The following is a 21,852-nucleotide window of genomic DNA, read 5'->3' on the forward strand; positions in this document are numbered from 1 at the left end:
TTTTTTTTTTTTTTTTTTTTTTATTAGTCATTTATCATTAGTCTATGCTCTGTAGTTCCCTTACTCCAGCTGTTAAGCACTGAGGTAAAAAAGAAACCTGTGAAGCAAAACCTGCTATACAGACTACAAAGCTGCTGCTCTCCCAAGAACAGCTCCTCTTTCCTTGGCTTTCTGTTCTTTCTGTGTGTGCTTCTGGGCTCTCAGACAAGCAATCCTGACAATTTTTCCTTGTGGTAAATGCCAAGCACAGCTCTCACTCTGAGTAACATAATGAGGTAGGGGTAGCTTGGTGGCTGATAATAGTGGCCCAGGGCAAAAGCCTCAACTTTATTGTTGAGATTTTAAGAGGAAAAATGGCCTTAGGAATTACTTGATGATTTACAGTTTGGGAAACAGTGGTGACTTAGACTGACCTAACTGCTTGTCGAACTACTGTGTAAGCAATATTCTTGATTGCAGCTTTGTGGACTTCATCATGGGGCATGTGTTTAACAGAAGCATGAACTGGTTGTGGTTTCAGACTGCAGGGTGCTGCCATGTGCAGTGCTGGTGCTCAGGGCACACCCACCTTAGCCTGGATCTACACCAGGGCTCTGCAGTCACTTCCAGGCAAGTTGTAACTCACATGAGGATGAGACTCTGCAGACGAGAGAAAGACAGAAGCACAGTGCACAGGTCAGCTGGAAGAGGAGAGTGTGTGTAGGAAGTCCTTGTGTATTGCCCTGGCTCTATGCAGCTCTGTTCTGCTGTAGCTTTAATTTGGGTAGTCCCCCGTGCCCCTTAGAAGTCTAACATTAATCACTTCTTCTCTTGGTCATTCTCAAGTTTCTTCCTTGAARGGAGCATTACTCAGTAGTTTTATCTCCCAATTTTCTGTTTATTTTTGAGAGAAGTTTTGTAAAGGTTCCTTAAATAATGTTTAGTCTGTTTGCAAAGTCTTATATCAACATGCTTTTGCATTTGCCGTGTCATGTGGGGAGACATAACACACAGGGAGTTTCTTTAACTGTGAAAAGCAATATGGCTCTTGGCAGCTTTGCCTTCCCTTTTGTCTCTTTCTAAGCTGGAAAGTGGATTTATTTTGTTAAAGCCAAGAGACATTTAGAGTTACTTAAGGCCTGAGTGGGAGCTGCTGACTGTTGTACCCTCCCTGTAGCATTCCCACTGCTGGAACAGGAGCACTTTGCAAAATTAGGTAATTAGYGCTTCCTTATTAAAGTTATTAATGCCTCTGATCTATGTTGTATTAAAGACAATCCTGAATATTAACTTTATGACCTAAAAGGATTTCCTCTCATAAGTCATCTGTTAATTTTTTTTAGGTCCCAAAAATAYGCATTTGTATTTTGTATTCTTCCTATAGATAACCATTTCTATTTGACAATTTTTTTAAAATTCAACTAAAAAGAGGGACAGGCAGCCACAAAAGAGTTTGTCAGAGCTTACGTGAAGGAAGAACATTTGAAGTTCAGAGTTTAAGTTTTGCTGCAACAAAGCGGCTTTGAGTAAGACACAAATATTTTCCTCAGTTTGCAACAAGATTAGAGTGATTCAGGGCACATAYTCCCCTTCACAATATATGGTCCATGAGGGAGCATTTTAATAAAACTGCAAGAAAAAAAGTGTGAGAGGTCTTGTGTCTGCCTGAATTTGTGTTTATAATAATGATTGCTAATTCACAGCTGTGTTAAATGCTGTAGGTCAGGCTAGATGAATTTTCATTCAGAAGAGCTTTTGCCTACAGTGAACATTTTGGCTTTGTATCCTCTGGTCTGTGTATATTTTTTTTGCCTTCTTTTTATTTTTCTTCTTTTTTTTTCCTATTCTTTCCTTTTCCTTTCTCTTCTTCCAGTAAGATAAGTAATAATGACCTCTTTGGCCCCAGGTCTTGATGCTGTGRTGAGGAGTGCTCTTCACAAATCCAGAGACCTAGACATTTTCTTGTTGTGTATTTTCWTCTCTTCTTCTCTTTCTGGAATGAGAATGTAATAACATAGCTTGTTTAGCTTTTACTGGTTTTAACAGCAGGCATAAGAAAGCTTTTCTTAACATTTTTATATTAACAGTCCATCCTTAATAGCCTTGCATTCTCTACAAGACTAAAAATAGTAGAATTAGCATCCCTCTGGATTGTATTTGTGGAATTGAACAAATGGTTGATATTACAGCTGGTAGCATATGACACCAGCACTAAAATGCTGGCATATATTAGCTATAACCCCATTTTGCAAGTGATTATTATGCTTTCATTAAGTGTTCACATTCTCTTTTCTGTTAAAATCTCTTAYCACCTTTGATTCAATGCTGGAAGTTTTTCAGCCTTTTTCTTGCTTATCCATTTTTAAAACACAACCTACAGCAATAAGACCTAAAAATTCCTGAGGCCTGAAGGTACTGTCACCCTTCAAACAGCATCAAAGCAACGAAATTATCCAAAGGCTCTGCCCAAGCCTTCCCACCAGCTGGGTTGGCCAGTCGTGCTGCCATTTGCAATTCCAATATGTGTTCACTGAAAGGGAACATTTACTTTAAGTGTTATTGCCAGGGATATACAGAAACAAAAATAAGTTTTGTAGACAAACTGTACCTAAACAAATCCCTTTTCAAATTGTATGAATGTTTGAGGAATACTTCTTAATGCTCTCTTTTCCTCTGGCTGCTTTGCAGGTTTGTGCACCCTGAAAGTAACCTGCTTACCTCAGTTTTCGTTTATGCACATGTAGAAAATTACCAATGGAGATTACTAGATACTAAAATCTGTGCATTTACATTTGCAGTCCACATTAAAAGGAGTATTGSTGCACCCAAACACCAGCTGAGCTACAGTGTTTGATGGCAGCAGTGAAGCTTTGAGTTTAAGAATCTTCAGAAGGCAAATGTTCTCAACATTTGRTGTGAGGTGTGGTCCCCACCGAGGGCAGATGTGTGTGGTTGAGTRGGCTGGCCACCACAGGGTGTAACCACTGAGTGAGCACTAACTCAGCTGTGTCAGTGCTTTTTCTTTGCCTGTCCTTTTCTAAATGTGACTCAAGACCCCAAACCTTCASCATTTGTGCTTTAAGAAGTCAGTGCCTCACAAGGAGTCAGCTGACTATATTCCTGCCTGTTTAATTATGACCTCTTTGAACAGAGCTTTCTGGCAGCTTGGACTGCTAGATTTGACCATTTCATGCAGCAAACCCTTGCACACAGAATGGCTGTGTTTGGGACAAAGGAATCACATATGTGTGTACACTCTATGCCATGGCTTGTAATTCAGCTGAAGTATGCACTCATAACCAGTGGGAAATACAGAAATGACAAGTTTTGGCTAATTATTGTTGATTTGATTAGTTTTAAAGAGATTGCAAGCAACATTTTCAGTTTTATGGACACTGGCTTTTCTTGTGGACAAATGGCTGTGGATCTTCTATTCAGGTTGTGAGGCTGCTGTTCATGCATCTGCAAATTTTAGCCCAATGAGCAATGCTGGCCAAACTCTGCTAGACCAAGCCTCCAAACAAGGTGTTTTAGCATGTGGAGGTATTTTACTACCAGGGTTACCTTAGAATCCCGTCTGCAGGACTAAGCTGTGCACGTCCATATGATTTCCCTGTAATCCCTTGAATAAAAATGTGCATTTATTGTAGGGCCTCAAAGAGCTCAGTCAGAGCTGAAGGTTTCCAACCTGCTGGATGATGTGCAGACCTACAATCACTCTTTTGGTCTCTCAGCATCACCCCATCCTTCCCCTTAATTTTTCCTTCAGTCTTTTTTTAAGCCATACCTTCCTTTGACTGTAAATGGAGTTTGCAGACTTCATGGCAGCTGGGCAGGATGGGATATCAAGCTGAATACACAAAACAGATAAAAGCACAGACTTGATAGGGACCCTCTTTTCCCATCATCTCTCCTAGTTTATTTCCATATATCTTCACATGGAGCACTGTTCATTTTTGCCCTTCCAAGAGTGATTTCTGATGTTGTATCCAGCCATATAGCCATGAGTTTTCATGCTACCACAGGGATGGAGYTCTAGCTTTTGAATTTTAGTACAGTGGTGCTACTGTTTCTGCTAAGAAATTTCTCTTGCAACATGTACTGAGAGGTCAAAAGTTAAAATAAATTTAAAATATGCTCAAGGGAAAATTCACCACACGTACTTGACTGTCAGGGTTGAGGATTTTTTCCCCCTTTTCTTAGTGCTGAAGCATATTAGAGATTTTTATGGTTTTGAGTGTGATCCAGCATTGATACTGTAGCTTTGGAGGAGTGCCAGCAGGGACGCTTACAGAATRTCAAATTTTATACCATCTTATGTAATGTTTATGCGGGTGGGATATGACATATTGAAATTCAATTTATCGAAATTATTGACATTATATTCATACTGCCCTGTTGCCAGTGGGGCTRAAATGGCTATGTTTTGTGGTGTTCCTGCTTGTACAGACATAGACACTCGGGGAAGATAGGTTTGCATTAGTGTCTTTGTCCTCTCATGCACCTATTTTCACTAGTGAACTGGTGCCATTATGCTAAATGCCTACACCATGCAGCCGTAGGCAAGTAAATAAATAAGGGAAAGGGTCTGAGTTCTTAAAAACAAGGAAAAATTATTCAGGTTTGCATTATTGCTTAAGGAACCTTCCTCTAGGCAGGGTTGAGTTTCTTTTCACAAAAGGCAGTATCTATTTCTCTCATTAATCCTTTCATTGCAAAACTCATGTTACAACAATGCACAGAAACCACTCTACATGAGTTATGTCTTTCTGATTTTATCAGTCTAATTCAATCAGTGTGGATCTGAATAAAGCTACCCTGTACAATACAGATTTTTTCCCGTCTAAGACACAGAAAAAAAGACATGTGTACTCTGAGGTCATTCTGTTGCCAAGTGAGAGGTTGGTGGTACCAATACCACCATGTTTGGGGAAGGTTGTGTAAGAGGACCAACTCTTCCAGACAAAGTACTGGTTACAGTAAAACCAGTAAAAAATCTGTGTCAACACCAAAATATAAGTGAAWATAAATGTAGATTTATCTGTTTGAAAAGTCTTTATTGTATTGCTGATAGTTTTCAAGAATGGTTAGAGAAGGCTTCCCTGTGTGTTTTACTGATCCTTCTGTATGTGATTCATTTTGCTCTTACAGCACACGCAGCAGGGAAATGATGATAACCAAATTTGTTAATGTTTAGAGGAAAAACATGCCTGATGCTTAAGGGAGCATTCAGATTTCKTAGGGCAGTTCTGACATCTTCCTTTTCTTTTGTTTTTCTCTACAGAGGATTCTCAGGTGTTTGTGACACAYCTGTTTTTAACATCATTGCCTAACATGTTTGGAAARTACTGAAAAAATATTGCAGTTTTTTTCTTTAAAATTTCAAAAATCCTTTATGGAATTCAGCTTTTTCATTWACAGGATTATAAATGTTAAAAAAATATTTAGGCAATTTTGTAGCTGAAATAGACTGAAGAATTTTTACACATGCTTTATTTGTCCTTCAGAAATTCAGGAATTTAAAAAGCCTAACCTAATTGTTTTTCTTAAGCTCATCATAGAATCTATAATCAATTTAGCAAGAGGACACATAGCCAATGCTTTGAAAGATCCATACATAAATATTGCCATGTCATTCTGCTGGTTGGGATTATGTTACTTGCTGAATGATTGCTGCTCATTTTTTGCCARTATAATCAATAAAAGTGACACTGAGAAATCCAATCTTCCTTTTCTGCAGGCCAGCTTTGGGTGGTCTCCTTACATCATCTTTTCGGCAGCACCAGGAGTCCTTGGCAGCAGAAAGAGAGAGACGGCGTCAGGAGAGAGAAGAAAGGTTGCAAAGGATAGAACGTGAAGAAAGAAACAAATTCAAGTAGGACACAAATTGCTCTCTGTCTCTTGCTTTAATGTGTGATAAATTAGTCAATCATTGAGGCATTCAACTGCAAAATAATTGAATTGATGAATAGTTTGTCTCTTTAGGTACTTCTCTTGATCTAAGTATCTTAGAAACTGATGGATTAAACATATCATGAATTTTGGCATTTRATAAACAAGCAATTTTTTAAAAATGCAGCCATTATCCTGCCTGGGTATCTACAGAGATAGATTTTATTAGCTAATATACTCACCAAATTAATCTCAGWGAGGCATAGGGTTTAAAGGTGAAACAGTGGGACAAAGGTATCAAGAAGGGAGGAAGGGACAGCACTGAAACRTCTTTTTGCTTTTATACAAAATAAAAGTGTTTTGCTGTATGGTAGTGGTTTTTAACTACCTTTCTGTGCTTTTCTGAATGTGTATCCCTTCCTCCTGGAAACAGGTGACAGCAAGTAATTACCAAAATTACTGTTCAAATCTTGGCCTGACAAATTTCATAGCTGAACATGGGGCTTTGCATTTTCACATCTGAGAAAATGTTGTGTAATGTGGGATCCAAGGGTGCGCTGCCTTAGGATAGTAAGAGACAAGCCCCCTGACCCTTTTAAATCCATGCCTGGAAATCCCAGCACAGACTTTTTATAATAAAGACTTCAGTGGGCCAAGGACAGATATGGAATCTATACCTGAAATTGTTTGCCTACAGTCTGAGGAGTGTACACCAAGAAATCAATTTCCTCATAGACAGGAGTGAAATGTAAACATATTTTTAGTCGTTAGAAGACATAATGTAATAACTTAAAGAATGGTAATATACRTGTTTTGTAGCCTTGGAATTGGTAGTTGTGGAAAAAAGATGGCACGGGTTTTCATGTGAGCTTGTTTATTAGTATGCAGGATTGTTTTCACTGTAATCATCTCTTTAGTAAGAAGTGGAAACAGGCTGTGATTCTGTGAATTTGGAAAGAGGAGTAACTTACAAGTGGTTGATTGATATTCTCCTGGCTCCAGAAGATAGCTAGTTTAGAAGGAAATGAGAGGCAGAGGGAAGGTGGAAGAGCACCATAATAGGATCTTTGGCAGCCAACAGCTGCCCAAGTTCTCCTGAAACAGAAACAATAAGGTCTCAGTCTTCCAGCCTCTTCCAAAAACTCTCCCTCTAAGTGGTATCATCAGGCTGCAGCAGGCTGCCATGGACAGCCAACATGATCTTTCAGAAAGGAAACTCCCAGACCGAAAAAGCCAACAGGGCATTTGGCAGATTGACCTGTTTGAATAACAGATCTGKACATTTCAGTAGAGGTTGGCTACAGTAATTGTTCTGTCACTGAAAGAGGTTTCTTAAAGTCAGTCATGAAAATATATATTTTCATGCCTTTATTTCAGAGTCAGAAACTGATTAAATACCATGACTGTCTTACATATTTAATATGATTTTTTCAGTGCCCAGTGTTTTCATATTTTGGATTTGAGTTCTGTGATCACCCAAAAGTTATAACTTTTGTTTAAGCAGAGGGTCTCCAAAGCCRCTAGACTTCACAGACAGACAGCATCCCACAGTTGATTAAAGAGTCTGGCAGGAGGAGGACAAAGTCACAGCAAGCCATGGACAGTTTCATAAGAGTTCCTGGGATTGCATTATCATATCATCAGTCTGGCTAGAAACCCAGTCTCTGAAGATGTCTTTTTGATTAAAAATAGCACTTGCAATTTAGTCTTTAAACTCGTGAGCAGTACTGGATTTACCATCATGAGTCATTTGTTATCTCATTCTTTCCAACTCTGCTTCAAGAACATTGCACTAGGTTCTGGCACCATTATTGACAAATTGAGGATAATTTAAAGGAGAGCATCACTAGTTGTGAAAGAGCTGGACGATAGGAGAGCTGGAGGATTAGGAGAGGAGCTACAAAGCTTCATAAGCTATTGCTAAATAAAGGAATGTTTTACAGAATGGACATTTTTCTCAGTAGGACTATTGTACCTAYTGCATATGTAGAATAATATATCCTAAAATGCAGTGGTTATTCTTCAGCTTAGGGAGGAGTGAAAGTTGTCAGAGGGGAAARAGATCTGCTGAAGATTTCCTAGAATGCTCTTAAAATACTGTAAAAGTAAAACCAGTTCAGAATTCAAAGCTTGTGGAGATGGCCTGAAACATTAATGTCTGTTTCCTGTTAAAGGACTTTTGAATAGCATTTGCAAGCAGGTGTTTGATAGCTATTGGTATAATAGATGATAAATAATTCATTTAATGACACCATAGAAAGAGATAGAATAGTTAATTAAGTGAAATTAATTAAAAGAGTAGTTCTGAAAATCTTTCTGGTACTCAGGTTAYGTTGTGAAAAGAATCTGGCAGACAAGGTGAAGGTCTCATCAGTTTTGTCTACMAGATTCAACAGAAGACTAAAAATAYATTGYAAGGAACYATCTTGGTGTGATRTTGAGACAGGCTGGACATTCACTGGTTTCTGCTGTGCCCTGAGTTAAATTTGCATCCATGTTTGTGGATGTGGCAGGCCTGTCTGAAAACATAGTACTCAGGCATCCAGCAAAGTTGACTTGACAAAAGCTAAATATATGGGTTACTTGAGGAGCTGTGGGAGTGGCAACTGAGATAGAAGGAGTTTTGGATCTAAAACTCAGGGTGAAAAATAAGGAAATGAAAGTGTGTTATCTGTCCAGTGATCCTGCACGCACCCTCTAGGAATGCAGAATTGTCCTCTTCAGTAAAGCCAGTCTGCAGTCTTGTTTCCAGCCATGGCAACTAAAACTCTCTGAAGGAAAGGTGCCTTGGAAAGGAGGCCAGTAGGTTTGTTCACTGCCTCGGTCTSTCCTGCCAGGGGCTGCAGTGACTGTCCTGGGGCATTCTGAGATGGAGGAAATGAGAGATGGTTTCATAGTCACTCATKTGCCTGCTCACTATGAAGTCCAGGTCATTGTACCTCATTTCAGACACCAGCTTTCATAGCGTGCTGCAAGTTTTTAACTTTTTGCAGATTTCTTTATCATTTTAATGACCTTCGAAWCTACATATTTGGTGGTGTATGCAAGGATAAGTGTACACTTTTCAGCAATTTTTGTAAAAACAAACAATTTTTGTCGACAACAGCTTTCATTGTCTCTGACTGGTCTGTTTGTACCACTCTTAGTTTCTCCTACTGTGCTTGTACTTCTACTACTTACCTTTCTCTTCTAGTTTCTGCTACAGTTTATTGTAATTCTCTTTTTAGCCGTGATTATTTAGACAAAAGAGAAGAGCTAAGACAAGCAAGAGAAGAGAGGTTTGTATAYCATGCATCCATCCTTCCCTCTGGCTGTTTGCACTTCCTATATKCTTTACTGCAGAGCTGTCATATGTTTGCATTTTTAACTCTGCTTGCGCAAAACACTTTTATTCCAAAAGGCTAATGTAAGAAAGAAGTTGTTAAATTAAAGAGGAGAATGAAGTCCAGCTGTAAGCACAGCAATAAATGAACAGCAGTGAGAATGCTCAAGAATGATTGAYGATCTTTTATCTATTTGTGTGGGAAATAAGCTTACCCCATTTGCCTCAGAAATTTGCCCAAATTTAGTAGAGTTATAGATTGAATAYGCTTGTCTTTTTCACCCAGTGGGTTCCAAGCTTTCTGGAGGGTCAGAAAAGGCAACTGAGGATAAAGGAAATTGGGGTCACAAGAATTGCAAAACTGCAGTGACAGGCTTATGGAAACGGTTCTGACCCACTCTCAGCATATTTTTGTCTTTCAGAGCCAAGTTTTCTTTGCCGATCTCTCTAAACATCAGCAAGTAAATTACAAAGCTTAGCAGTGTTTATCATTGTGGCATTGTTTTASTTTTATTTAAATAGCATATTTAAAGTGACTGAGGGTTTGGGTTCTTTTTCCTTTTTTTTTAATTCAATGAAATTGCTTAGAAGCCCTGGGCTAAGCTGGGAGGTATGTGCTTAAGAAAGCATATTTTTCAAAGCATACTCAACTAAAGACCTTTGCCTTTCAGTAGCTTCATCTCTACTGCTGCTAGTAATTCCATCCTGGAGGGAGCACTTGTTTTTACCTGGAAAATATGCAAGTTACTGTACAAATAGATGAAAAATCATCCAGAGTGCTTCAGTTCTGCTTTTATGGTCCTCTAGAGATTACCCTCTGGAGATACTTTTGGATTGTCAAGAACTAGAATAACATTATCAAAATAAGAGAGCAGCCATCTCAGAAATCATTGTGTGGCTGTGTTTTTACTTGTTTTTTGGTTTTTTTGTTGGTTTTTTTTTTTGTTGTTGTTGTTGCTCTTTTGTTTTTGGGGTTTTTTTTCACAAAATCATCATACAGGAGACAGTTTGTTTCTGCAGACTGATGTCTTAGCTGTTGTGGCTGAAATAGCCAATATTAAAAAATCATTTTAACATCTGTAAGAGTAAGAAAAGGTGAATGGGCTTTCCTTTGTCCTTCCAGTCAAAACAATTACAATTTTTAAGCATTTTCTGAAATTAAGTGCATCTGAGCACATAAGCWTCATACACTGATCTGAGCTGAGTAAAACCTTTTTCAGTAAGCATGCTCATTTGCAAGTTTTGAAGCAAAAGTGAGTTCTCCAGGACTCTCAAGTTGTAAGGGAAAATGCCAACAGGAGTATTTCTGGGGAAGTGTTCACAATCACTGCTGTGCAATCTGAGACTATKTCACTGTTCATTAGGATTTTTTTTTTTAGGGCTCTTTTGAACTGAGATGTTAAACTATCRGTTCTTACATGTAATGAGGAAAGATGTTTTCTATTGCAGCACATYAATATTGGAGAAAACTTCTGCAAATGCAGTCTCCCATCAGTAGTCCATTACATTAGCATTCTGTAACTACTTTTTTAACACCTTTGCACAAAGGCACTTTTATTTCCTATAGGAAGTTGCATGTTGACTTGTTTTAGGAGAGTGAATAGACTAAAAAAATCCTATAGTCAAGATGCCTAAAATCCTGGTTAAAAACTGATTTGTATRTTTCCTCCATATCAGTTCTTGCTGGGCTATGATTTGACACCTTTTTTCTTTGCTTGGTTGGGTGGTTTCCAGTGGTAATTAAAGAATAAAACCATGAAAGGTGAGCTCCCAAGCCYTCTCTGATGTGAGGTACAGCTCAARTGATCTCCACCACATGACATACATGGTACACTGATATTTTAAGTTGCCCTCAGGGCATTACTCAGGTACCTAGACAATGCACAGTAATAATTCCATCTGCTTGAAGATGATAAGTCCAGTGTTATGTTCATCAGGAATACGAGATGGATAGCCACAGACTTTTGGCTTTTCTATAGAGGAGTCAGCATAGGTGCGATGATAACTCTGTGATGATATTTCCATGATTTAAAAGGATATGGCAGCATATACATTGTCGATCCTGCAGTGGAGGTTTGGTAGCTCATCGTTTCAACTCCTTCAAATCTTGGTCTTCACAAGACTGCCTATTTGCTGCTGACATTCATTCATTCTTTATTAAGATATTTAGTCAGAAACAAAAAATAACTTAAATAATGTATTGATCAAGTGTGAAATGTTAATAACTGATTCTTGAATGCTTTTTTTTTTATTTCTCAGTTACATCTATTTATTAGGCTTCCCATTTGATAGCTAGTTATGCTGGTGTGCTGCCACTGGAGTTGCTGGTTCCCTTTTTTGTTTCACAATAATCAGATGCATTTTGAGAAGTTGTCTCTTGATGATAGCCTCTGCTTTGCTGGTTTGCGGTGTGGCATGCAGCTACAGAAAATGTTCAAGYACCTGAAAAAGAAGTGAGGACAATAAAACATTGTAGCTCCCCCCATTAAGGATCCATCCAGACCTTTGTTGTAGTCTGCTRGCAAACTGCAAAAACCCCTTGGCAGCAGCCAGCTGGGCTGTACCTGTTTGTGCCAAGTGATCATTTTGAAAGGCTCTTTATGAGTCTGGAGTCCCATCTGCTCTGCTGGTGAGGAGGCGGAAGGCACAGGACGTAAGTGACCAGTGTTCAAAGAAAGAGTGGCTTCATGAGCACTGACAAAACATCCTGCTGATGCCAGAGAAAGGCTTTCCCCTCTATTGAAAAGGCAAGATTCAGTCTCGAGAATTGGCTTCRTGCTAGAACTGTAAACAGTTTCTATTTTATAACCATGCAAGTATGTAGCTTTTATATTTTCATCCAGAGTCTGTAGGGGTTCYTTTTCTTGCAGAATTTGTTCGAAGCCTGTGCATACCTCTGGAGGAATAAAAGAAAATGAGTTTGTTCTTCATTATTGCTGTTTGCAATAAGGCAAATTGCCTCTGAAAACACAAGGACTGCTCTTCAAAGACACATTTCTGTGCTCTATGTRGATGTTTGCAAATGTGCATGTGTGTGTGGCTACCATATGTACTAAGCATGTTTGTTCCCACATGTGGCTGACTTCTTTACCCTGCCTGCTTTTCGTGCACCCTCGTACACTAATTTGGGCTGTCAGTGGTGCAGAAGTGGGGAGGASAGGTGTTCACTGTTACGAAGTGTTTACAGCAGTGTGTTATAGGGAATGACCAGAGTGTTTCAGGGACATAAGCAGTAGTCTTGATTAACCTGTTTAACAGCTCACTTGTGGATAAGGCAAACAGTCTAAAGCCTGATCCAGCTGTATTCATGAATTTATTCCTTAGCAAATAATGGTGGATAAAATWAGCAGACATCTGGAACAGGCACATATTTAAAAGTTATTTTGGTCGAAATGTATAAAGCATACTATGAAGAATATGATTGGTAGCTGGTCTTAATAAACAGTTAGTGAGTTCTGCCTGCCTAAAATGCAAAACAGATGTATCTTTGTTCTTTTAAAGTGACTTTGATGAATAAACTACATGTGACGTCAGGTACAAGCTATTGGATGTCTGAGTCCGGCAGAGAAATTTTTTAGAATAAAAAAAAGAAACTTTCCATTGTAGACTCTGGAGAGAACAAAGTGAATTCCAGTGCATTGCTCTCCTAGCAAATAGAAGCAGGTTCAGAGTTTTTAGATAGTCAATCCAAACGTTTATTATTGGTATTATTTTCAGGGAGATCTGTTTTTGTCTGCCGCATTTTCCTCTCCTTACAGCAAGTCTCAGATTTTGGCAATTCACATCAGTATTAAGAGGCTCTGGGTTCAGAGGGTTTTTTTTTCTTTTCCCTTCTTTGTTTTTTCTTTTTTTTCCCCGTCCCGTTTTAGTTTTGGGAGAGGGAGGGCTGAGAGGAGGAGGAGGAGGAAGAGGAGGAGGAGGAGTAGGTGAGGGAGGAGGGTGAAAAGGAGGACAGGCAAATGCTTCCAAAAGGAGAAGGACTGTGCAGACAAAATACTATATCTAAATGTTCTTTAACTCCTCTGGGTTTTGCTTTTGTATTGTAATGAACAATTTAACATTTTTCAGGGCAATAGTCTTTGCTTTGGTGTGCACTTTTTGGCAGATTGAGCAAGCAGTTCAGTGCTGTACTCCTTGTGTCAGGAAGTCAGATCATTCTCTGCAGGTGTTTCATCCATAAACAAGCATCAGCCACAGGCTTCTTTTTCTTTACGGGAACCCTCTGGAATTTAACTTTCAGRTACAAATACTTGGAGAAGTTGGCAGCAGAGGAGTATGAGAAGGAGCTGAAGAGTCGGAGTGTCAGCCGAGGCAGGAGTGAGCTGTCCTTGAATCTGAGATCTCCTTCAGCTCCATCCTCTCCTGTACCCAAGTGCATCAGCCCAGCACCCATAGAGTCCCAGGAAGAGCTGAAGATCCCCTCTATCCCTTGTGGAACTCCTCAGCCCACAGAAGGTAAGTGAAAAGGGGGGCAGGGGAAAGAATGCTGAGTTTGTCATTGTTTCTCTTGGGATAGTGGTGATTTTTGATGCATAAGTGCAAGAATATAATCTCTGAAGTGCCAAAGTAAAGGGTCTTACATTGTTCCATCCTGTCTACCTAAATTTGCCTTTTTTTTTTTTTTTTGCTTTGATTTGGATATCATGTAATCTGTTCAATAACAGAATACACTACTAATTGTTGCTATGATTTATACTATCATTGTTGCTTTTTGGATGGAATAACTAGAAAATAGAGAATACAGAGGGTCCTAATTTTAGTGTCATGTTCCTTATATATGAGCAGTTGCTGAATACTAGACAAACAGTATTCCTGCCAAGAGATTTTGCATATGTGGATTCTCTGAAAGAAATGCAACAGATGAATGCCAAGATTATAATAACCTTCCAGTAGAGCACAGGCTGAATGTGACAAACAGAAAAGGTCTTGAACTGAAGGCAGGAGGGAGTGTGTTGATTATTTTTAATACCAAGAAAAACTCTTAAAATTGTGGCACAAGTCATAAAGGACTTAAAGGAGACCACAGACAATTAGTAAAAAGGAAAGTATAACCAGTGTTTGCACGGTTGGTTTGCTGTCATATAATTTATTGGTGTACAGAGCAATGCTTTTTGTGTGTGTGTGTCATTCTGCCACTTGCATTATGTACCTCTCCTTCAGTCCTCAAAAGCACACAAACCATACAGATTTATRTTTGCACCACATGATGTTGCATTAACATTGGAAGCTAGAATGCATGTTGAGGGCAAATTATCACCATCACTCATTTTTATTTTATTTGATTTCCTGCTACATGCTCTTGGTGATTAATGCATTTGTAACTTGCACTGCTTGGTTTTATGGAGTGTTATGGCTRGTAGCATGCTATAAAGCAAGGCAATTTTGGAAAAAAAGTTACAAACACTGAATGTTGCATATGTTTATTCTCACTGTACTAAGTAGGTAAAGTTTATTTTATTAAGTTTTATATATTTACCCAATTATGCTCCCCAGTTTTCTTGTTTGGAGCCTTAAGAGTCTCAGTGGAATCATCTGAATTTAAAAATCACAGATATTTTCCTCCAATACTGATAGTCAGAACCATCCAAACACCCATTTTATTTAGTGCTCTATTGCTTTTAGAGCAAATAAGCTGGATTTTTCCACCATTAGGATTTCAGAGCTGGGTAGGGAGCAAGTGTTTCTTATGATGATTATTTTAACATATTTCTCCTGGAAGCATTAAAAAAAATTGCAGCATGAAATGGAGCAGCACAATCCATTTGGAGAATACATTTAGAGCAGGTGTACAGGGCAGCTTCAGACAGCCAGAATATGGCAAAGCTATCAACATGTGGGTAGACAGGACATTTCTACTGAAACTCCTGGCAATTCAGTAGGCATTGGGGGGCAGCACCTGGAAGCCTGGCAAATGGACCACAAGGAGAGACCATATGGATGGGGCAGGGTGGGCTTCCAGCCAAGGGCAGCTGCAGGCAGATGGCCAGGACAGAACCTGAACAGGGGCCTGAAATCTGCATCCTTCACTGGGATCCGTGCATGGGCAATGACGGCTTCTTCAGACCTACCCAAAACTTTGGAAAGGTCATAGGAAGTGATGAGCATGTGGGCAGGAAACACCATCTGGAAGTGCCCATATTATTGGATACCTGCCAGTAGGGGACAGGCTTAATGTAGACACTGTGCCATGCTCTCTGTATGGTTACCTGTCTTCCTTATATTCCATAATGAATTAAAATCTCAATTTTACTGCTCTTAGGTATCCCACTTAATAGGTAGATAAACTGATGCATTAACTTGCCTAATCCAGTTGTAGAAAAGCTGAAATAGAGYCATGGACAGAACTTAGATTATTTGCACCCCAAGCAATTGCTTTGAACAGGGGGTCACTCTCTTCCCAAGCAGGAATGAAACAGCAGAAGGAAAACATTACCTTGGTTCTGTGCATGGGATGCTTTAAAGACTCTGCAAGAATGTTGTTTAGCAGATGTATGATACTCATCTGCAGAATGAGAATCTGCAAAGATGATATTCTTCTTCAGGACCTGAAGTCAAAGGGAGTGTTCATCTCCTAGCAGTACAAAAAAAGGATTTCTGAAGTCCAATTTATTTTATTCCTTTTATGCTGAAATATCCTTTTGCTACCCAGCATCTACTGGTATTAAGGAAACAGATTCTGTCTGTGGAACTTCTTCTCACACCGGGAAACRTGTCAGTATCATTACCCAATATAAAAATTTGGACTTATTGAGCTGAAGTGTTTTCTTATATAAAACAATTGCTTCCACTGAAGTAATCAAGTCTTGTAGGACTTACTCTTGTAAAACTTGTGTTACAGCGTTCAGAGGAAATGAAGGCAGACCCATAACTACARAAAGGAACTGAATTTTTCTTTTCAGAGCAGCTACTTACTCTTTTGTAATTCATTTGGAGAATATTTTGTGAAGTGCAAGTATGYAGTAAAGGAGGAGCAACAATAACTGACACATCTCTGAAGTCAATCTACAAAGGAATTGCATGTGAACCCTTCTCTGAAACAAGAAGCTTTTTTAACACTTGAGGAAGCTAGCAGGCCAACCCAAGTGCACACTGTGGAAAGCAGGAAACTTTCTGAAAATACTGGTARTTAACCAGGAGTCAAATACTGCCCAAAGCATGACTGATGAGAGCATCTCAGCAGATGATGGGGAAGCACCAGAGCATGAGCATGCAATGAGGCCAGTGCAGCCCCAGTTGTAGAGCCAAAGGAACCATGATACAGAAAGTCAGAGGAGGAATCTCTGGGTGGAGGGACAAAAAAGGGGATTCTTTTTCTTCATCTGCATGAAAAAAAGAGCCAGTTAATTTGGCACTAGTTCTTACCATCACAAGGAATGGGAGGAAAAAATTGGACTGGGAGTGGGGAGAGATAGGGAATCCCTGTRAAATTCAGAGGAAGAGGAATCCTGTGCTGGAGGAGCTGAAGGGAGATAGCAGCCAAGATTTTACATGATGCCTGAACAATTGAACCAAGAGCTTTTGGGCAGACTTAAGACATTTTCAGACTTACTGTATGCACCCACAAGAGACTCAGCATATGTGTCTCACACCTCCAAGTAGAAAGCAGACAAAGTAGATGAGGAAGTGGTTCCCTAATCAATTAGCCTGACAGGGGATTATATGTGGGCCCAGAGAGATGTTTGTTCTCTCTGAGGGCTTACAGGGCTTGAGGGTTGAGTTCTTATCAGCAAGATAAAGCATCTTGCATCTGCTTCAGGGCTGATTTATCGTTGAGTACTAAAGGAAGTGTCCATATCCCTCTATTCCATTTTAAGTTCTTAGCCACGCTTTTCAGAAGGGATCAGCTCATAAAGGTATCATGCTTCTTAATATCTCAGACACACCTTTGCTGTTGATGCTTTTTGATATGACCAGGCTTGCTTTCTTGAGTCTTTGCATTCTCCACCCGTAGAAGTCTGAAGGCAGGGGACAGAGCCTGGCCTGTTATTTCTCTTGCCACCTGTAAGGTTGTCTGAAGGCAGGGGGCAGAGCCTGGCCTGTTATTTCTCTTGCCACGTGTAAGATTGCCACTTAGGGTAGTGTTTTGTCTAGTGTGGAAATGGACCCAGTAGATGTGGGACTGAAAGTTTGAGCTCATTTCAAACAGGCCACTACCAAGCATTTATTGAGAATTGTATTTTTTTAACATCTGCAGAAGCTGTCACTAATATCACTTCAATGGATTGATTATGTGTTGGAAATCCAAGTGATGGACACATGTCTAGCTTGCTGGTTTTGTTCTCTTGATAGTGTTTCCTGAGAGATTTGATTTTTGCCCTGCTTTTTAATGGTAGTGCTGCTGGACTTAGCTTATGATTTTTAAGTGAATTAGGTTATAGATGGATTGTTTGATACGTGCCTAAAGAGAGAGAGAGAGAAAAAGGCTGTCAAAATGAGTGTCAGCGTATCCTTGTTTCACTCTAGAAGTGCTTAGATTTTGTTATTCCTTGAGTAGCCTATGTCAGTGTATTGCTCTTTACTCTTTGGTATGTATTAGATTATGCTATGTTACAGCACTTTCCTGGTATGTGTGGAATATTTCTTGTTAGAATGGTGTCTGGAATTCTTTTGAACATTCAGATTTTCTCAAGCATTTCTTACATCTCCCCTGACTTTTTCCTATTGAATCTTCAATGTAGCTTCTTGATGACAAAGGTGCAATAAGCATTAGGAGTACTAGCCATGTTTTAATGATCTTCTTTCTTCATCTGAGCTGTTGGAGTTGACCTTTTTGGTTATTGCRTGGCAGCTTTTGTTTTTAGAAATATCTAAAACGCATACTAAATTACGATTATTCATGGATGAGTTGGTGACATTTTGCACATATGGAGCATTGCACCATAGCAAGCTGAATGGTGCAATCTTTCATGCTAAAGGACCACATTACCACATTGGATCCAGGAACTCCTGAAGGATTCCTAAGCTTCCATCTCAGTTATATTCAAATCTTGGCTTTAAAATGCTCTCATGCTATACCTACACACTGACAGCTGTGCTGAGAAACACATCAGTGGGATTTGGAGTGTCTGCCAACTTCTTGACAGCCCTCTGYAATTTTGATTCTCTCCTAGGCACTGTCCAGGATGCAGTCATAGGTAAGGCACATTTAGAGAAACAAGGCATGTGCAGAGGTGCTTGCATATCTRCTATTAGACTTCTTGGTGCTCTCAATGTAGAAGAATGTGATCTTCATTATTCTGGCTTATATTTACTTAGGATAAATCTACTTACCTGCTCACCAGAGGACTGAAATRTTTGGATTGCATTCCAGTATTTCAGTGGGATACTTTTTTTTTCCTTCAAAGGTTCATGTAATTCCTGAAGAAATTCTCATTGTATTTCAAGTAATCCAAAGACAATGAGAAGTTCAGAAGACTCTTTTGCAATTTAATAGAAAATAGTTAACAGAGGGACAAAACAAGTATTACTTGGTCATTATAGTTCAGCCACCTGACACAAGATTTAGTACAGAGGGAATTTGGGAAGTATGCAGAACTAACATGCATGCCCATTTTTGCCACTCTTTGCATGGCCATTTCAGGTTTCAGAGAACTGTGAGCTGCTTGATGTGAATATGTGTGGATGCTCTTCAGTTTCTTTTCAGCATGCAGAGAATATTTGCATGTGAAAATCTGCTGTTACTGCTAAAAACACTAAAGGTGAATGAATTGATTTCACTGGGAAAGCAAAGAAGAAACCAAGTGTACTATCAACAGTGTTTGCTGTGTGCCAACTGATAAAAAMGCTCATCGCATGCCATGTGCCAACCAATTGGAAACTAAATATGTGCCATATGCCAAGCATTTGGAAGCTGTTCAGTTTTGATGTGGCTATTCTGAAGTAAATGTGCATGAAACAACATAYGGTTTTTGTCAGCCAAATGTGTGACAGTGCCATTTTTCAGATTGTGCCATTCAACTGTGTTATTAAAACTAATATTTGTATTTTTTTTTCGTTGAAGTGTTCCTCATCAGGTGAAAAAAGAATTCTTCCAGAACCCAAAGAAAATTCAACCAAAAGCCACAATCACCCTCCTTTTTGTTTTTGTTTTTGTTTTTAAATCTCTTTTTTCCTGGCTCTGTCTAGGCACTGAGTTGTCTATGCTCAGGTGAGATGCCCATTTTCTGCTGGTTCATTCAAATCCATGTGCGAGTCCAACACTGCAGCTGTGGAAGAACGTATAAAAACAGTGGGCTGGCTCCAGACAGCCAGTGAGGGGCTGCCAGGCCTCTCTCACGTGCAATGCTGTCGTCTCACAACATCCATCAGTCTGTTGCTCCTAACGTTCCTGAGCATGCCGTGGACTTGCATTTTATTTTCTTTCCATAAGGCACTGGTACAGCTCTCACGTCTCTCTCGTTCAGAGGGGTGAACATGAGAAGGCTCCATTGTTAAGTGAATTTCTTTCTCCCATTGTTCTCTCCACCAGTGAGTGCCAGTGAACCCGAACCAGAGACAGAGACAGAACCAGAACCAGAAGCAGAAGCAGAGCAGGAGGCTGAGGCTGAGGCCAAACAGGGAACGGAGACACCCAAGGAAATAGAGGCTACAGAGCTGGGACCAGAGAGTGAGGTGGAGCAAGGACCAGAGAGAGAGCCAGAAGAAAGTGCAATACTCAGTGAAAAAGAGAGGCAGAATGAGGAAGTGAATGAAAAAGACAACTGCTCTGCATCCAGTATATCCTCAGCAAGCAGCACTTTAGAGAGGGAAGAGAGAGAGGACAAGTTAACCAGTGACAGTGAAACTGGTAAAGTGAAGCTTTTTCAATAACAAAGGGTTTCTGGTGGAAAAAAAAATGTTAAATTAATAGCTCTGATATTGTGTTAATTAGCTAACAAACCCTTTGCACCTATCTAAAGCTTTCTTCTTCACCATGGCCAAGTCTTGTCTACTCTCTGCTTGGACATTCAGACTTTATTGAGGTTTTTATGTTTGAGGGACAATAGAGCCTTGATGGAATGAAGGTTCATTTGATTTGAGATCATTTTCTTCCCCTAAGAGTAATATATTAACTACTGAATCACCATATTGCAGAAACTTGCATCTCTACTCCTGGAGAATTTGTTTAGTTCTCTGTACATCAGTAAATGAGAGAGGGGGCTGTGCTGACATGATTCATGGAGTTCCAGATACCTTTCTCATCCTTTTAGTGGAAAAGGAAGAGCAATGAGGGCTGAGGTGTTTGTTCCTTCCCTTCAGTTCTTCTGTCTTGCTCAGGCTTCAGACAGCAGAGACACATAGGAGCTGCTGAAGACAGATCTGGACTGTGGCTTTCTTTATCTCATGTGGAGGAGTCACATGAAACACTTCTTGTCTGGAAAACACAAATTCTGTGGTGCTGAGGGTTTCTAGTCAAATACGCCACCAGGTACCAGCCTGGAAAGGCCTAGCCTGGAAACACCTTACGTACCAAGTTTCTGCCCAGAGATTGTGATAACCAGAATCAGGAAGGGAATAAAAGGCAGATTTTGACTTTGTTGGTGGCTTTTTCCCCTTTTTATAGGGAGGTAAGGAATGTAATGTAATTAGGGCATTTGATTCCCATGTTTTCTTTGGTCTGAACCATGGAATGCATTGTCCTACATTTTCTAAATTCTAGATAAAAAACAAGATGTGCTTCACAGTGTGAAATAGTCCTGCCCTGTCCTGAAAGAAGAGGGATAGCTCTGAATCCCAACGATTACCTCATAGACAAACTGTCAGATTGAACTGTTCAAATTTAAACCTGTTACTTTTTTTAAAAAAATTACATCCTGAATTTAAGACTTAATTTATTTTCAGTCAGCACCAAGATTGAGTTACTTTAGAATTCTGTTGTACTCATAAATTCTGTAGATGGATTTATCTGTAGGAAAGGCAGGGGGAGATATCACAGAAGAAGGATGTTGTTACACTGTGGCATAGCCCAAGATAGTCCAAGTGCAAATAAAGGAGAACAGTTGCAGGTTTTTCCTCCTTTATCTTGTCTGTTACCAACCTGTTATCACTCCAATTTAAAGTCCCTATGTACTTTTGTTAAAAGCTAAGAAATGTACTCTCATTATAATCAACATCTTAAAATTGTCCTGCACTACCAGTAGACCAAAGATTTATTCAATAGTGCTGTGTAGGAGGTCTCATGTAGTGAATTGTTGGCTCTCTAGTAGGTGAGGAGTTTTGGAAAGCAAATGAGCACTTTCTCCAGCAGTTCTGACGTTCCCAATAAGCATTTCGCCATTTGTGAAGAGGGCCATTGCTTCTGCCCAGGTGCATTGAAGACACAGGAATAAAGCCTTTGATGCAGGTTTCTTCATTAGCCATCCTGCCAAATTTGTCTTCCTACAAGTCTTGTTTCTGCAATGGTATTTCARAGCTTTACCTGTGGAGAGKAGGGCAGAAGAGGCCACCAAGGTAGCAGGAGACTTGGCAGCAATGATCCTTGATCAGCTTGGACAACTGGAGGCAGATTTGGGAAACCCAAATTAGAAATGGGGAAATTTTGATGAGCAGTTTTGCAAAGGGATTAAACATTGGARGATCCCATCTGTTGAAACTGAGAGCAGGCAGATCATGTGGGGTTTATGGGATGAATCTAGGGAACAATCTTGGACATCTTTGAAGGAAAAGTTTGAAGTGGGGGG

At 39.6% G+C, this 21,852-nt stretch overlaps 1 protein-coding gene across 6 annotated transcripts in view; it reads left to right on the forward strand.

Annotated features, from left to right (window-relative positions):
- FHOD3 (formin homology 2 domain containing 3) overlaps positions 1–21,852 on the forward strand; it is a 367,917-nt gene that overhangs the window by 281,713 nt on the left and 64,352 nt on the right. For 2 of the 6 annotated variants that reach the window (XM_057371019.1, XM_057371024.1), the window contains 5 exons: positions 5,720–5,854; positions 9,099–9,149; positions 13,434–13,648; positions 18,304–18,327; positions 19,662–19,979. In XM_057371019.1, coding sequence (XP_057227002.1) covers positions 5,720–5,854; positions 9,099–9,149; positions 13,434–13,648; positions 18,304–18,327; positions 19,662–19,979 — 743 coding nt within the window. The remainder of the gene's footprint in view (positions 1–5,719; positions 5,855–9,098; positions 9,150–13,433; positions 13,649–18,303; positions 18,328–19,661; positions 19,980–21,852) is intronic. The other 4 variants (XM_057371020.1, XM_057371021.1, XM_057371025.1 and 1 more) reach the window with 4 other exon arrangements.

Source organism: Malurus melanocephalus, unplaced genomic scaffold (genome assembly GCF_030028575.1).
Source record: "Malurus melanocephalus ecotype Western Australia unplaced genomic scaffold, MMel_1.1 scaffold_138, whole genome shotgun sequence".
Classification (NCBI taxonomy): Eukaryota; Metazoa; Chordata; class Aves; order Passeriformes; family Maluridae; genus Malurus; species Malurus melanocephalus.